We start from the raw sequence: 17,456 nt of genomic DNA on the forward strand, positions 1-17,456 counted from the left end.
CTTCCAAATGAAGCTTTTATTGCTAAGAAAACAAAGTCTGGTATCCTCCTTGAATTCACTGCTTAATTACTGCTATATATAAAAACCTCAGGGTGTTTAGGTTTGTATTCCATGATGAGCTTATCCTATGAATAATATATCTCTTTAGTAAAAAAGTTATTCTTTACACAAAAGTAGCCAAATACAAACCCACTTTTCTTTTTCTTTCTCTTTCACAACAACTTTGTGGAGAAGATGTGACCAAAGATTTAATTTGCTTTCTAGGGTATGTGAGTAAGTGCTTATAAGTGTGTGTGTGTGTGTGTGTGTGTGTGTGTGTGTGTATGTAAGGTGTGTGAGTGTATTAGAATGTGGGTGTGGGTGCTTGTGTAGGGAGTGTGTGCATGTATAAATGTGTGAGAGTGTAGATACGATTATAAGTGTATTATAGTGTGTGTTCACGCATGCAAACAGACATATGTGAGAATAACCCTGAGGTGGATGTGCATAGAGACTGAATATTAGAGAAATCAACATGCCAATGAACGTTGTTCTAACATGCTTATATTTTCCTCAGACACTCAGGCTAGTTTGATGGCGCTAAATGAGGCAAACAAACAAACAGGCATTATTTCTATGGGCTTTTTATGTTTTTAACATGGTAAGTGCCCATACAGAGGATGCGGATCATATCACCAGCTACTTTGGGCTCTGAACATGTTTGTAGCATGAGTAAATCAGTTATTACCTTCTGCTGAAATTGTGTTAGTTATTTACCCTTTCATGAAACTAATGACCATTTTATTACATAGTTCCAGTCCCTGAAACTCTGAAGCCAATCAGAATGTTATTTCAATTGCAATATTGGGATGGGCTAATAAGTCTGTATATAAAATTACACAGGATTTTACTTGGATATATTGCCCTTCACAGCTGTTGCATTAGAAAGTAGCAGTTAACCAGGGATAGAGCCATTTTTGTAAAGAAATAAGCATGTTAACTACAAAAGTTTTTTATAACAACTGATTTGGGACAGAGTTCTTAAATTTTGAAATGATGGTCTGTGAGTGGAAAAAGGCTAAAAAAAAAAAAAAAAAAAAGAGGAAAACATCAGCCGCTCCATATCCCAGGAATGATCTCAGTACTGGATAACATGTATTTGCAGGTCTGTTGTATTATTTCTTTCTACAACAAACACCGATTGAATACCTGTTACTTATAATCACTTGGCTAAAATTTTAGATTCAATAATAATAATAGGTAACATATATAACCTTTAATAAGTGCAAAGCATCTTTCTCTTAACAAATAGATAACTTTTAAAAGATGCAAGGGATCTTTCTAAGCAGTAGCCTGTATTTTGTGTGGCCCCATGAGCTAAGAATGGTTTTTCACATTTTTGAAAGGGTTATTTGTAGGAAAACAAGAAACTAACTAACAAACAAACAGAAACTAAGAAGAATGTATGACAGAGACAGCAAAGCTTAAAATATTTAGTATCTGTCGTTCTACAGAAAAAGTTTACTGATCACTATTATAAAGTTTTATGTATATTAATTCATTTGATCCTCACAACCCTATTAATAGTACATTTTCATTTAATAGATTAAAACTTGAGTCACAGAGGAGTTTAAATCCTTTTTCCAGGTTAGTCACCTGGTAAGTGGAAGAAGAATGTTCAAAAACAATCAGTCTTACTCTAAAGACAAATTATCATGATCCGTGCTCTGGAAACACACAGCTTTCTTCTAAGCTGTGCAGAAGGTATATTGAAGAGGAGAACAGTAAGCTGGTTTGTTGCTTAATATGTGGATCTGAGTGGGTGTGTCTATAAACACACATGAAGACCGATATATACAAGCACAACATATAATTTTCTCTCTAGAGTCATAAGTCCTTTTTTTCTTATGCATTTAATCAAGAGCAAGATATTAATTTTTATATGTGACATTTGTTATTCATTTTTTTTTTACTTTCAGTTCTATGCTTATTTATAGTGACCGATGCTAACAAAATTCAACTCTATTCGCACGTTTTGCAATGAATCTCATTTTAATAATTTTCATTTTAATCTATGCTCATAATGCACACCTATTTGATTGTAATAAAATATAAAATATGTATTTATTACTGCTCATTCCACTCTGTTTGGGCTAGAAAGTAAACGTGAAGGCTTGTTTCTGTCTTGAGGAATATGCCTGAATTATTTCTTTCTAAATGCCAAACTACTGGGTAACAGGGAGGGAGAAGGCTGTAATACTTCTTTCTGTAACTTCCATGGTAAGAGTCAAGGGTACTTCTTTCCTGAGTTTAACGACAGCACCAGGAAAAAAGAAACAGAAGGCAGTAGGAGAGAGTGCACCAGGAAAATGTCCTCAACGCGTAGCAAAGATTCTGACTGCCTCAGTGACCACAAAAAGGAATACCGAGCTTGTGTGCTGTCAAGTGAAACAAATAAAAGTTTCCTTGACTGCTGGTCCCCACATGAATATCACAGCTGAAAGGAAATCATGGCTCTATAGCATCTATTTTACGTTTTTGGAGATTTGTGCTGGAACTCCCACACCAAATCAGTATGAAAACTCACCGTCTGACTCTACCACACAGTTTTTAGAGCCTCTGCCTCTGAAAAATTTGACCTGTAACTTTTTCTACAAAACCGATTCCTTCTTTCCTTCTTTCCTTCCTTCCTTCCTTCCCTCCCTCCCTCCCTCCTTCCCTCCCTTCCTTTCTTTCTTCCTTCCTTTCTTCCTTCCTTCCTTCCTCCCTCCCTCCCTCCCTCCCTCCCTCTCTCTCTCTCTTTCTTTCTTTCTTCTTTCTTTCTTTCTTCTTTTCTTTCTTTCTTTTTCTTTCTTTCTTTCTTTCTCTTTCTTTCTCTCTTTCTCTTTCTTTCTTTCTCTTTCTTTCTTTCTTCTTTTGTTTTTGTCGTTTTGGTTTTTTTGAGACAGTCTCTCTCTGTCACCCAGGCTGGAGTGCAGTAGCACAATCTTGGCTCACTTCAATCTCCACCTCCCAGGTTTAAGCAATTCTCCTGCCTCAGCCTTCTGAGTAGCTACAGGCCCGGGCTACCATGCTGGGCTAATTATTTTGCATTTTTAGTAGAGATGGGGTTTCACCATGTTGGCCAAGCTTCTCTCAAGCCCACTTCACCTTCCCAAAGTGTTGGAATTACAGAAGATTACACATTTCTTTCTCTCTGAGGAATGCAGGTGGAATCATTGCATATTCAATATGTTTGAGTCAAAAAAGAACTTCTGCAGATTTGACATGTTTTTCTACATCTAGACAAAGGTCAATATTTGCATTCCTTTGTCTAAAGACATTGGTAGCTGCACATTTTACTAACAGGTAGACAAATAACATTTAATACGAAGAGTTCGTAGATTAAATATTGGCTGCAAAAATGGTTAATGGCCAGTTTTTGAATCTCATAAAAATGGAAATGTAACAATTAGCAGGGTCATATTATAAAGCAGACTTTACTCTAGCTTAATGGATCTAAGGGTAAGCATTTATCAGCAAGGAAGGATTTAGCATAAAACGACATGTAAATGAATTGATGACTGATCATAAATTAATTTTAGTGCTGAAGATGTAATAGAGACACAGCAAGATGCCACTTTATCTTGGTATTTTACTGCTCGGTAACATTTCAGCAGCAACTTAACGTCGTATATGTAGTACTACTTTAACAGCTTAAATAAATTTGAGATTTGTTTTTGGCCTTTTGACAATTTAAATCAGGGAAATTTGGAAAGATTGAAAATACAAACAAATAAATTTGGCTGTCTGACATAAATTCATTTCTCATTAAATGTTTAAATACGTATTGATTATGTTGGGGCTATAACATGTCAAATTGGTATGGAGTGCTTATATTTTGTAAGGACCATCTAGCTGAATTGGTTTTACCTGGTGTTCATTTTAATTTTCATGTTTATGCTTATGTTTATGAAAGAAAACCAGTTATCACAAAGATGACTTACTTTTAAATTTGTGAATTAATGTTTTTCTTTTCTTTTATTCATTATCTTTGACTTCTCTCTTTTTGTATGTGTGTTGGGATGGTAACTGTTTACCTAAATCCAGCTCACTGTTAATGTTTAAATCTCAACATTTTTCCTTTTTTTCAGGAAGGCCACTAAGAGGTAAAATCAGTAGATGTTAAATACATTGTAGCCATTTTACGGAAGGCATTTTAATATATTATAAACTATTTGATTCATGGAATGTAACCAAATGTCTTTTTAAAAATTTATCATAAATATATCCATTTCATACATCTTAACCCAACTATAGAGGAAGAGATGTCAAAGATACAAGACAGAGAGGAAGAGAGACAAAGAGAAGGAGAGAGAAAATTTCTCTGCATGTTCCTTGCCCTCCGTTTTGAAGGCAAACACAAATACAATAACATGAGATACTTCCCTCTCTTCAGATTGGGTCGTTAGTTTCCTGTCGCCCAATATGGCCAAATATCTGTGGCCACGTATCTTTAATTCTTATGTCATCTATCTAGTCTCTTTGCTCTTACAAGAAATACAAAAGAAAGAATAGCTGATGTTCTTTCTGTATTTACTAATACTCTCTTGAAACCCTGTCTTCCGTGTTACGGTCTCTTCCCAGAGGGAGAAAAAAAGCATCGGGGAAAACTTCATGAATAATTGGGAGTTTTAACAACATACAAGGAGCATTAAAGCCTGGAGGAAAGGCAGAGCAAAGCCACAAAGGCAGGAAGTAATCCATTTGTTTAGAGTATCACAAGTGTGTGTGTGTGGAAATCCTCGGATGAAGGACTTGCAAGTTACCACAGGGACGTAAAAGGGTTATTTGAGGGTGAAAATTAAGCTGATTCTCTGCTAGCAGTTTCAATGGATATCATTTCTTTAGTGATACTACTGTGGTGTAAGATTTACTGATTTCCCCTCTCAATACCTACACAACAGGCAGTTTTATAGGTTCAGAGACTAAATTTGTCACTATGCTAGATCCTTAGGCTGGAACCACACAGCAAGCAGATATAGATATGAAACCAAAGAAGCTCAACTATTTTTAGGTTGTTAGAGTGGAAAAAGAAAAATTTTAGAAAACAAATTATTGGGTCAAGTAGATTATGATGGATAAATGTGGATGGAAAAGTTACATTCCAGGGAAACTAAGTTACCACTTAATGTAAATCCTTTATCTTAATTTGAATAAGACATTGCTAAATATCAATATTCAAGTGTATCAAAGCATAATCAATTCACACATACACAACACACATATGTAACATATATATTTAATATACACATAATTTTTTATATTCTCACTTTGGATGATTACATTTTCGATGATTGAGTAACCAACAACAGTTAGGTAGTGTCATATTCCTTATTTAATAAACTTTCTCAGAGTTCTTATGAGAAAATTTTTTCTATAGCTAAAATAAGGACATTGCTAAGAAATTACACATCAAAAAGTATAGATGTGTCACATTTGATATGTTTTTCTACATCTACAATGAAAATGTTGAATGCATTTAGTTCCATATGTCTACTGTTTATTGAATTTCTAATGTACCATGTCCCTAGACAAGAAATATGAAAATAAACATGAAATAATTCATAATCTCCAGAATTCCATTGTCCAGGAGAGGAAATGCATGTGCAGCAGAGCATAATATATAGAGAGGAATGATATGGGAGTGTATGCTTAGTGTTTGGAAACCAAAGGAGGTAAAGAGATTGATTCTCCCTACAATAGGGTACAATTAAGGTGATTAAAGAAATGGCATTTAATTTAGACTTTAAAGTTTGGCAGTGGTTAATAGATATTGTTCGGCAATATCTCTGTCCGAAGAATGAAAATGGTGTTATATAAATGAGGCGAGGAGACACACAGGCTGTAAGAGTGAATGAGGGCTAATACGCAGCAGGTGTATTAGTCCGTTTTCACACTGCTATAAAGATATTACCTGAGACTGGGTAATTTATAAACAAAAGAGGTTTAATTGACTCACCTTTCCACATGGCTGAAGAGCCTCAGGAAACTTACAATCATGGCAGGAGGCAAAGGGAAAGCAAAGCATGTCTTACATGGTGATGAGAGAGAGAGAGAGAGAGAGAGAGAGAGAGAGAGCAGGGGAAATGCCAGAACTTATCGATCAACCATTTTTGTGAGAACTCCCTAACCATCATGAGAACAGCCTAAGGAAAACTGTCCCCATTGTCTAATCACCCCCCACGAAGTACCCCACTCAACACATGGTGATTACTATTCAAGAGGAGTTTGGGTGGGCAAACAGAGCCAAATCATATCAGTAGGCTAGGCTAGATACTGAAGAGTTGCAAATATTTAATTAGAAGTTTGAATATGGCATTGGCCAGCTAGGTAAGCCTTTACACAGAGGAGCATGTGTATGTAAGTACTTCACAAAGATAATGTAGAAAGCAATGAGGAAGATGGAAAAGACTGGAAAGAAATCAGGTAAGAGGAGTTTAGGAATGAAACAAAGTGAAGATGAAGAGATGCTTACTTGGAAAGTACGAGCAGGCATTTAGAAATACAGAAAACAGCACAGGGAAGAGACTAGGAGTGAGCTTTCAAATGTTTTAAAACTATCTGCAGTTCTAGAGTTTCATATTCTTTTGTGCCTCCCTCCCTAAATTGCTTTGATTTTTTTTTTTCTTATCTAGTGTAGCATTATATTGCAAAGCCTACTGCATCATTTCTTCTTCCATTTTGGATTGTTGGTCCTTGACTTGTGGTTATTAACCCAGAAGTGATTCTCTTAGATGAGGTTCAGTTACTGGTGTTATCTCAGCTTCCTTGCAGTGGCCCATGTCAAGGGAATTTGTTTGGAAAGTAAAAAGTGTATCTCTGTGCTTTTGGCAATCAGAATCAAAACTCTATCTTTCTTTGCTACACTTAACACCCTTTTAACTTCTCAGATCATTCTAACCAGTTCAGCTTCTGTTTTTTCTGTATTGAAAGTGCATGAATCCATGTCATTGTATCCTGGCCCCTTGACTAAAATACAAATACTGCATCATGGCAGCACTCCTAACTGTTCTCTTGTCTCTAAAATATTGGAGGAAAAAATTAAACAGTCGATAGCATTTGACTTTCATCTCTTTTATGTAAATACATATTTTGTTTATTTAGAAATCTTAAATTAGTTTCTTACAAATACTTTTGCCCCTCTTCTAACAAATTTAGGATAAGCAATACTTGGTAGCTTTTTGTGTCTCGAATTAATGGTATACCAACATAAATAAATCTTGTAATATTAATTTTATTAAGTAGTAGATTACGTTCTCGGTGTGTTTTTGTCTAAGAAAAGACATAAAATTGTAAATGACTTGCTAGAAAATTAAGAAAAAAATAGTTGAGTATCTTTACAACTTACAGCTCTTTAAACATAAAACTAAAATTATTTTCCTTTATTGCCATGTTGCATTTTGCAGAAAAGAACTTCATATTAATGTTGATTATAGTCCTTATAAATGTTACTTTTTAATATAAATATTAGTACTAAAGAGAAAACTGGAGTTCTTAAGTAACTTAAAAGGCGAAGAAAGGATAAAGAACATTTAAATTAATAGAAATTCTTTAAAATACATTTTTTCTTATTTTCTAAGTTCATTTGTGATATTGTTTGTACATTTCTTGTGAATTTTTGTTTTTATTTATAATTAAGTTTGTATTTGAAAATCTTGAAATTTTTTTTGCCTTTTTATGGGATACAGTGTAGTTTCTATGCAGATTATCATTGGAGTCTGAATTAAACTCATAATATATTCACACTATTTCTTCAACTGAGTCTTTGATAAGTTTAAGTACACTGCTTGTTTTAATTAAAGTGTTCATTTCTGAATTACAGTAGCTTAAAATACACATTGCGATTCTCTTTTGGAAAATGATTGTGTAATAATTTAAACAATGTAAGAGCTGAACAATACAGAACATGCTTTGCTCATGTGCTGCAAGCTGATACAGGTTTTAAATAAGCTTCGTTCTTCTGCACTAAAAATGTTTAAAATGCAAATGATACTTGCATTTAGCTAAAGAAATCTTGATGAAGCTTCAAGGAAGAAGCAAGGACAGCCTACTTGCTCATTAGTATAGTGTGTGCAAGCAGATGAGATGTTCAATATATACAACTCACTAGACAACTACATTTGTTTTTAGGTTCAATGGTAAATGGATGGGGCTCTGCATCTGATGAGGATCGTAACTTTTCTAGTCATAGATCTAGTGTAGGTAGCTCGTCAGATGGCTCTATCTTTGCCAGCGGCAGTTTTGCACAAGCACTGGTGGCAGCAGCAGATAAAGCTGGTTTTAGGCTGGATGGAACCAGCCTTACAAGAACAGGTTGGTAGACTCCAAGTCAACACTCTTTGCATGAGAGAATCTTGTCCTTGGACACTGACCTCTTTTCTCCTGTTCTTTCTCCTTCGTGAGACTGACGGTAGGGCTTTCTTTAATATGCATGAACGCAATTTGGATGCTCCATTACCAAAACTCTCTTCTGATGCTAGTTTTGCAGAGGCAAGAATAGTCTCCTCCTCACCAACTTCTATCCCTTATTTTCCTTTCTCTTCATGGCTTTGCTGATTAATTGGAATATGCTTCCATTTTATATTATGGCAAAGCAGCAGCTAAGATTGCCATTAAATTTTCAATAACTCACACTTTGCGAAGTCCTCACACAATTAATAATGTACCCAGTGATTAAAATTACTCAGCTTTGATCTCCATTGCTTTCCTTTGCCCCACCTGTTTCTGCAAATGCATTTTCTGGGAAGGCTTCCTTAGCATGGGGCGAATGGGTCTAAGACTGTCGGTCTTAACAGTTCAAATGGCTTATGGTCTTATTAATTGTTTGGCTATTAAGATTTTAATACAATAATTTTTTATTTGTTTTCAAGGATGCTAATTAAAGATAAACCCACTGCATGTGCAAGTTGAATAAAATAATGACAAGTGTATTTCTCTTTAGAGTAATTTTGATTTTTGAGAGTGATAAGTAATCATATAAAAGAACAATTGTATCATTTTTCATGTGCTGCTCATTTCACAAAAAAAAGCATGTGGAATTAATAATAGATCAGTAATTTGTAAACATTTGAAACAAAGTAACTTTGGCATGATGCGTGCTTTAATATTTGTATATATAATTCTTAACTACACAATAGGAATATTCTAAGACATGAATTAAACTGAACTACCTTGCAAAACAAACTAATAAAATACTAAGTACATTTGCAAAATCTTAACTGTATTCACACAGTAAAGAAAAATGATTTTTACCATTCACTAAATTCTCAGATTATACAAATGAGTCTTGGGAGTTTTCTTGGAATTACATCATCAATATTTCTTTGAGCATACATTAGATATATTTAAATGAAATAGGTAAGATCTTCTAAGCATTGCAGAGGTTTATTTTTCAAATAGCATCCAAACTAAAATATGTTGCAATAGAACTGTTATTTGAATTGTCTTGCATTATAAGGCGTAAGTCCGAAACTTTATGTTGCCTGAGTGCTTTTTGTGGCATCAGCTGTAAGCAGAACAGTGAGAACGTGCAAGGAAACTAATATATTGGAAGGCCTAAGTGCATTTCTTGCATGTATGCTAATAGCTAATAAAGCATTAAGTAATATCATGTCACATTGACTTAAGAAAATGTAACTACATACAATAATGTTGTAGGAAATGAAAGCATACACAGGAAAATAAATACATGCACATAAACCAGGCCTCTGTTACTAAAATAAACAAGGCATTAAAATCACAAGTTGTTGAAAATTTATTAGCTAACCTTTTCCCAGAATAAATTTCGCTGAATACCTACTCTAAACCATAAGAAAAGGACACAGCACATTTCATTTTTCAATGAGAATTTGGAGCCTGCTCAGATACAATAATATTCATCAGAAAACACATATTGCATGCTGGATATACAAGGTGATTTTAACCTGTTATCCTCTACACAGATGTTATTGAGTTTCTGCCAAAAGAGATAGAATTCATTGTGTATGTGCATAAGTGGTAAGGTCAATTTAATATATGTGTCTGAGCAGACCTTTCATGTAAAATTTCAGATGTAATTACTATATGACGTTTTTCTGTGTTCAGAGAAATTTTGTAAGTTTCCAAGGGTAAAATTTTATTAAACAAATAAAACAATATACATTTTATTTCATATATAGTTTCTTTAATTTTAAGAACTAAAAGCTGCATGAATTTGCATATATCTATGAAAGTATCACTAATATTGTCAAGGTTAAATAAAAATATAATCATGCAATATTGAGTTTTGGATTGCTGGATCTGTTTTATGTTTACTTGTTTGAGTTTGGGGGGGTCAGTGTGGGTGTTGTTAGCTTATTAGAATCGAACAAAATAATGCAGCTGAAAATGTAGAATATATATTTTTCTACAGAGATGCACCAATATTTGGTATCTTCAAATGTTATCTCTAGGTAGATTTACAGGTTAGTCTTAGAACTGAAATACAAGACAGAATCAGTATACTATAATGACATTCCCTATACCCCATTCCCTCTGTTTTCAATTTAGGAAAAGCCTTCACCTCCTCTCAAAGACCTCGACCTACCAGCCCATTTTCTACTGACAGTAATACCAGTGCAGCCCTGAGTCAAAGTCAGAGGCCTCGGCCCACTAAAAAACACAAGGGAGGGCGGATGGACCAACAACCAGCATTGCCTCATCGGAGAGAAGGAATGACAGATGGTAGGTTTCTTTCCTTTGCTCTTGTTTTCCTCACTGAAGAGATGTGCTCCCCACAATCATTGATGTCGATTAACGTCATCATGGTAGATTAGCCATTGCCTCATTACACAACAAGGCAGAAACCTGGCAATATGGTCTTGTTTATATAAAACATGACTTTTTAAAACAATCTAGAATTATTCCATATTATTAAATCTCAAGAAATATATGCCATACAATTTTTCAGACACTGATTTTTTTTTTTTTTTTTGCCATTCTGGCATCTTTCATTAATACTTTTTAGTGAACATTTAATTTAAGAGTAGGAAAGCTGCATGTGCACTTATATTATCAGAACTTTTATAATACTAAATTTCAATATCTTAGCTGGTATTTCACTTTGGAAATAAAAGACTTTGAAATAAGTCAGTAAGTTTTTAGTCTCAAATTTCAGAGCCAATATCAGGCTACAGGTCATGTAGTTGAAGAGTATCTTAGTCTGTTTGGGCTGCTATAAAAAATAGAGCCATGCATTGCAGGCCAATGTTTCAGTCAACGACAGACTGTATATAAGACAGTGGTCCCATAAGGTTGTAATACTGTACTTATGCTACCTTTTTTGTTTAAATACAGAAAATACCATTGTGTTATAACTGCCTATAGCTTTCAGTACGGTGACATGCTGTACTGATTTTTAGCCCAGAGCAATGCTATGTAGTCAACTATGCCATCTAGGCTTATGTAAATACACTATATGACACCTGCTTAACAATGAAATTGCCAAACACTATATTTCTCAGAACTTATCTCCATTATTAAGTGACACGTGACTGTACCATAAGCTGGTATGTTCCAAACAACAGAAACTTTCTCCACAATTCTGGAGTCTGCCAAGTCCAAGTCAAGGCACTGGCAGATTTGGTATCTGATGGGGATCCACTTTCTGGTTCATAGAGGGTGCTTTTTTCACTGTATGCCACATAGTGGAAAGCAGAAGATTCTCATTGGGATGTGTTTTATAAGGCACTCATCCCTTTATGAGGACTCCACCCTCATCACCTAATCAACAGTCAAAGGCCGCAACTCCCGATATCATCACATTGGAGGTTAGGATTTTAACATATGAATTTTTGGGGTACACAAACATCCAGACCCTAGCAAAGGGTCAGCAAATTTCTATTAAAATCTAGATAGTAAATATTTTGGCTTTTGGGACATATGGTCTCTGTCACAACTATTCAACACTGTCATTATTGCATGAGTGCAGCTATAAGAAAAGTAGAATAATGGATATGACTGATTTCCAATCAAACACCATTCACATAATGGGTAGTGGCCGGATTTGGCCAATGGCCATGGTTTGCTGAGCTGTCTCAATCTCTCTGTTTATATTTAGCATCCATTATTTGAATATTTGCTTAAACACTACTAGTTTCAGGAAACACAATGTTATTGAAAGATACCCATGTTCAATGAGTATTTAAATAGCTTTACAAAAGATAGTCTATTTCCCATATTTTAAACTTAATTCTTATTTATTTTAAAGCACGAATTAAAAGATAGAGCCTAAAGTTATATTCTAAGGATATGTAACACATATTTGAAGTGTCTAGTACAATGTCAGATTGAGAGATAAATTTATTTTTCCTTCTCAGCACCATACCCTATACACACACAAACATTATCCTAACATAGTTCAGTTAAACACCAAAAGGATAAATTTTTAAAAGCTGCACATTAGAACCATCTGGGGAGCACTTAAAATATACCCTGGATACTCAGACTTAATTATTCTGGGGTGAAACCCAGTTATGCATAATTTTAAAACTCCGCTAGTGAATCTAAAGTGTAACTATCTCGGCGAAGCTATGACCTAGTCCTTAGCACACTTACACTTATCATCACAGAACAGAATGAAGCTTAACTGGAAAAGAAGAAACACATTTATTTTTTATTAATTTGGGGAAAGGAGTGTTCAATCCAGCAGCCCTGCTTGTGCTTTCTTTTGTCATCTTACATAGCTAAGAAGAGTTAAAAAGCCAAATATTGTATTTGTTCTACATGCTTTCAGGTTTACTTACCTTTTCTGCTTACTTTGTTTTCAATGGAATATGAAGGTTAAGGGTACAATTGAGATTTTTGAGTTTCTATAAATGGATATCCTGTGGTGAGTAAAAAATGCTCACCACTGCCTTTTTGCCTTAGATGTTCAGAAGATTAACTGAGCACTTAGTGTTGATCTAATTCTTCCTAAATAAAAAAGGGATACTTTCACTGATATGCTAGTTACAAATCTAATAATTGATAATTTTGTATATCTTTTTCTGCTGTGAATATTGTGGACAGAGAAAAATGTTGGTATAGAATTTTCTGTGGTTTTACAGAAATGTTTGAAGATAATATTCAGAATATGGGGAAGATATCAAATATAAATCATCAAAACAGATTTCTGTTTCTTCCTAAAACACATTTGTTGCAAGCTTTTTTAGAATGTTTGCTTAAAGCAAGCTACCTCCTAAAGTATGATCAATATATTGCTTATCTTTCTAAAAAATAAATGTTTCTAAATTTTCAAATTTACCAGCATTTCAAAAAGGGGTTATGGATTATGTGCTATTAGAAAGTGATTCTAATTATAAATGATTAGAAGTAGTAATATTGCAAAGGAAATTTCAGCCCACATATCTTCCCAAGTGCTTAATCCAAAGGCATTTTAATTATGATACAGTGCAAAGACATTTATTTTGGATGGCACTCTACAGATTATCCTTAAGAACCTTGTTATTTTGCAGCAAATGCATATGCCATAGCATTTATATGATATGGATCCATATGTCATGATCATTTCATAGCATTTTTATGTACAAATCAAGTTGATTTTTGGGAAGGCTAATGCTTAACAGCATTGAGTTTACAGACATTTTACAATAAATCTTGTGCATCATACATTTTACAGTAGCGTTTGCTCTCTTCTAAGCTGTAGTGTAAAGATGTAGGCCTTTTCAGTACTGGGATACCACCATTTTCTAGATCAGACCTTTATGGTCTCTGAGGAGGAGACAGAACGTGAGTGGTTGTTGGGAGGTTGTAATGGCAGGTGACACACATCACTTCTCCTATTTCACTGGCAACAACTCTGCCACATGGTGTCAAACTAACTACTGGGCTGAGGAAGCAGCCTTCCCCATCTTCCAAAAGGGAGATTATGAATGGTGAGAAATGTCAGTCTCTATCCCAAAGACTGAAAAAACGCACGCATGTTGAAGATGTTCTTCTCCCTTTTGTATAGTCTCTCTTAAGCAGGCATTGCGGAGTCTAAATCTTGTATTCCATTTGTCTTATAAATCAAATATTACCCTTGGAAGCCAATATACTGACCAATGCTAAATAAGGAAGATAGATCTGTACCCTGTTTTCCCCAGATAATTAATTTCTTTCTAGCCTATTCTCCTTTCCCTCTAGCTCCTTTTTTTTTTCTTTCTTTCTTTCTTTCTTGAGAGAGAGTTTTGCTTCTGTCACCCAGGCTGGAACGCAATGGTGCAATCTTAGCTCACTGCAGCTTCCACCTCCCAGGTTCAAGCAATTCCCCTACCTTAGCCTCCCAAGTAATTGGGATTACAGGCATGCACCACCACACCCAGCAAATTTTGTATTTTTAGTAGAGATGGGATTTCACCATGAAGGCCATGCTGGTCTTGAACTTCTGACCTCAGGCTATCTGGCCACCTTCACCTCCCAAAGTGCTGGGATTATAGGCATGAGCCACAGTGCCTGGCCCTTTCCCCCTAGTTCTTAATATCTTGTTCAGAGAAAGAGCTCTTTGTCAGCTCTGCCATATAGTAGCTTTGGCCTTCGAGCAAATTTACATATTAATTAATCTATTTATTCAATTGCTTATTAAGCATATACCATATAATAGACAATGGGAGCCAAACAGACAAAATCCCCTGACTTTTTATATTCTAGTTGGGGAAGATAGATAAAGACCAACCTAAGTACATACATGAAAATATAAGTAAGATGGTTTCAACTGTTCTGGAGAAAAAACAAAGGGAAGGGAGTTGAGAAATGTAGGTGGAGGGAGGAAGTATTTCTGAGTAAGTGATCAGGAAAGGCGTCACCAGGAAGGCAGCATTTGAGAAAAGACTGGAATAACATAAGCAAAAGAGTAATGCTGATGCCTGAGGAAAGGTCATTCCAGGAAATGAGAATGGAAAATGAAAGCCTGAGAACTTACCTGATGAAAAGGAAGGGAACCATATGACTGGAGCAGAGACAGCAACAGGGTAGGCTAACGAGCAGCTCTGAAGTCAGAGCAGCTAACGAGGGTAGCGTTTGTTAGACCTTTAAGCTACCCAAATGACACTGGCTCTTACTTTGAATGGGAGACCCCTGGAGGGTGTGTGTGTGTATGTGTGCGTGTGTGGATGCACGTGTGTGTGTTCAAGGCAGGGAAATGACATATCTTATTTACGTTTTTATTTTTTAAAAGTCACTCTAGCTGCTGTGTTGAGATGTGCTAAATGAGGCAAAGTGGAGATTGTGGAAGCTACCTAGGGAGTAGATGATGGTGGTTCATGCCAAGGGAGAATCAATGGAAGTGTTAAGAAAGGTTGGATTTTGGAGGTGGAGCTAATGGGAGTTGTTATGAAATTAACATAGACCATAAAGAAAGGAAACCAGATCACTCTGAAATTTTGGCTAATTTGTAGAATGTAACTGTGACCAATTAAGAGAAGAAACACTTCAGAGGAAGCATATTTTATATAGGATGATCTAGAGCCGAGTTTTAATATGTGAAATCTGAGATGCTTTCTAAACACCTAAGCGGAGCTGGCCAGTGTAGATCTGGTTAATGAGTCTGGCGTTCATGGGAGGAAAGATCCAAGCTGGAGATTTTAAATTTCTTTGGGCCTTCATTTTCTTATCTAAAAAAGGAAGGTAATAATGGCACCTATCTAATTGGACTGTTGTATGCCTGAAAAGAGCTGATCCTCAGTAGGCCAGGAAGAGACTGTTTAGTAAATTGATTTAGTTGAAATGAATCAACATAGAAACGAATAATAAATTTAATTTAAGTAAATGTATTTGATTACATACATTTATTTTCTTAAAAACCATTCTTAATCCCATTTCTTTTTCCAATTAGTTTATTTCAATGTGCATGCAATGTCCTTTCTTAGAATATACAAACTCCAAAGATATTACTTAATTATGAAGCTATATAATTTTAGGTTAAATTAAATAGTAATCAGAATTTTAGCTGGCATAAGCAGATGCTGTCTTGGCCATTTTAAAAATTAAGCTTCTGTGATGGAGAATAAAAATCAATGACAAGATAAGTTATTTTGGAAGCAAATACAATAATTTCACTGGCAGTCTAAGTTCGATAAAACAAATGAAATAATTAATTTGCATTTATAATAACATATAGTGAAGGAAGTCAGTACTATTAAATATGAAGGAAACACCAAACTCATGGGATTATCCAACAAACAGATATCTCCATGCTGGATTAGCTATTCATTGTGGTAGAAATATTCCAAATCCAACTTTATGCTCCCAGACAGAGACCCTGTTCCCTTCAGTTACTGTATAAGCAATTCATAATTTAACATGAGGACAAATGTAAGAACTGGCAATGCTGCTCCAACTGGGAACTCAGAAGAAATGTGTCAGAGACCAACATTACCAGTTCAATGGTGGATAATATCATTTTGCTCATAAAAGAGAGTCTAAAGCTTCTTAAAGTCTTTGAAAGGGACAGCTTAGCTGTCTAATAAGGGAGCTATCTTTTGCGTACAAGAAATTTATACTTTTTCCTTCTAAATTTCACAAACAATATTATTAGAAACAAGAGAATACATTTACAAAAATGGCATCAGAAATAATTGACTACATTACGTACAATATCCTCTATTCATGTAATAAATGTATATTTTATATATTTGGTCTTTATGAAAAATAATGTAATTACAAATATTCTAAGGATGAACAAAGAAGTTTACAATAGCATGCAAGAAAAATGAGAAGAAAATGATCCAAATCAATGTTCAGAAGGTTTCAAAATCTTCAGCAAAGTAATTTCAGAACTAATAATACATACTTAAAAGTGAAAGAAAGGACTGTGATTTCACAATCGAAGACATACAAAATCTAAAGGTATTACGATCTGAAGAGTTAATAAAAAAGAGATGAATAGTTAGTTGATATTGAAACTTTAAATTTTTTGCTATCTGGTATTTACTTTAAAGAGCTTTTCTGAAAAAGTATCTCTTCTACCATATATCAAATTTCTGTGATGCATTGCCTGTTCTAGTACCATAAAACACATCCAATCTTTACTCTGAACATTGGTTATTACTTATTACAATTAATACATTGGAAGATTATATTAGTTGTAACTCATTAGCTAACTCATGAAACGAACAGCTAGAATTGGTTGTCAAGCAGAATGTTAATTGCATTTAATAAATGTTAGTTTAATGTTGCTAAAAGTGCCACATACATGGGTAAAGGCAGTCATATGTTGCATATGACATGGCATATAGTTCTAAATTTCCCGAGGGTGACATTTTCTATGGAGACTGGCAGGAGAGCTTTTGTTCTTGGGGCCTTTTGTTAGCACAGCTTCTAGAATTTCTAGTGATCTTATTTTGGGTCATGGTATTTCTACTTTGGGGAAGGAGGGTTGGACAATGGATTGACTATAAATCATGAACTGCCCTTTACACCTTGAGTGATATCCTCAGCAT

At 34.8% G+C, this 17,456-nt stretch overlaps 1 protein-coding gene across 15 annotated transcripts in view; it reads left to right on the top strand.

Moving 5' to 3' along the window:
• ROBO2 (roundabout guidance receptor 2) overlaps positions 1-17,456 on the top strand; it is a 1,318,500-nt gene that overhangs the window by 1,293,429 nt on the left and 7,615 nt on the right. For 8 of the 15 annotated variants that reach the window (XM_032276618.1, XM_032276619.1, XM_032276626.1 and 5 more), the window contains 2 exons: positions 8,152-8,334; positions 10,549-10,722. In XM_032276618.1, the coding sequence (XP_032132509.1) occupies positions 8,152-8,334; positions 10,549-10,722 (357 nt within the window). The remainder of the gene's footprint in view (positions 1-8,151; positions 8,335-10,548; positions 10,723-17,456) is intronic. The other 7 variants (XM_032276624.1, XM_032276625.1, XM_032276628.1 and 4 more) reach the window with 1 other exon arrangement.

The sequence above is a fragment of the Sapajus apella genome, unplaced genomic scaffold (assembly GCF_009761245.1).
Source record: "Sapajus apella isolate SASKATOON/1434 unplaced genomic scaffold, GSC_monkey_1.0 scaffold8, whole genome shotgun sequence".
In the NCBI taxonomy this organism is placed as follows: Eukaryota; Metazoa; Chordata; class Mammalia; order Primates; family Cebidae; genus Sapajus; species Sapajus apella.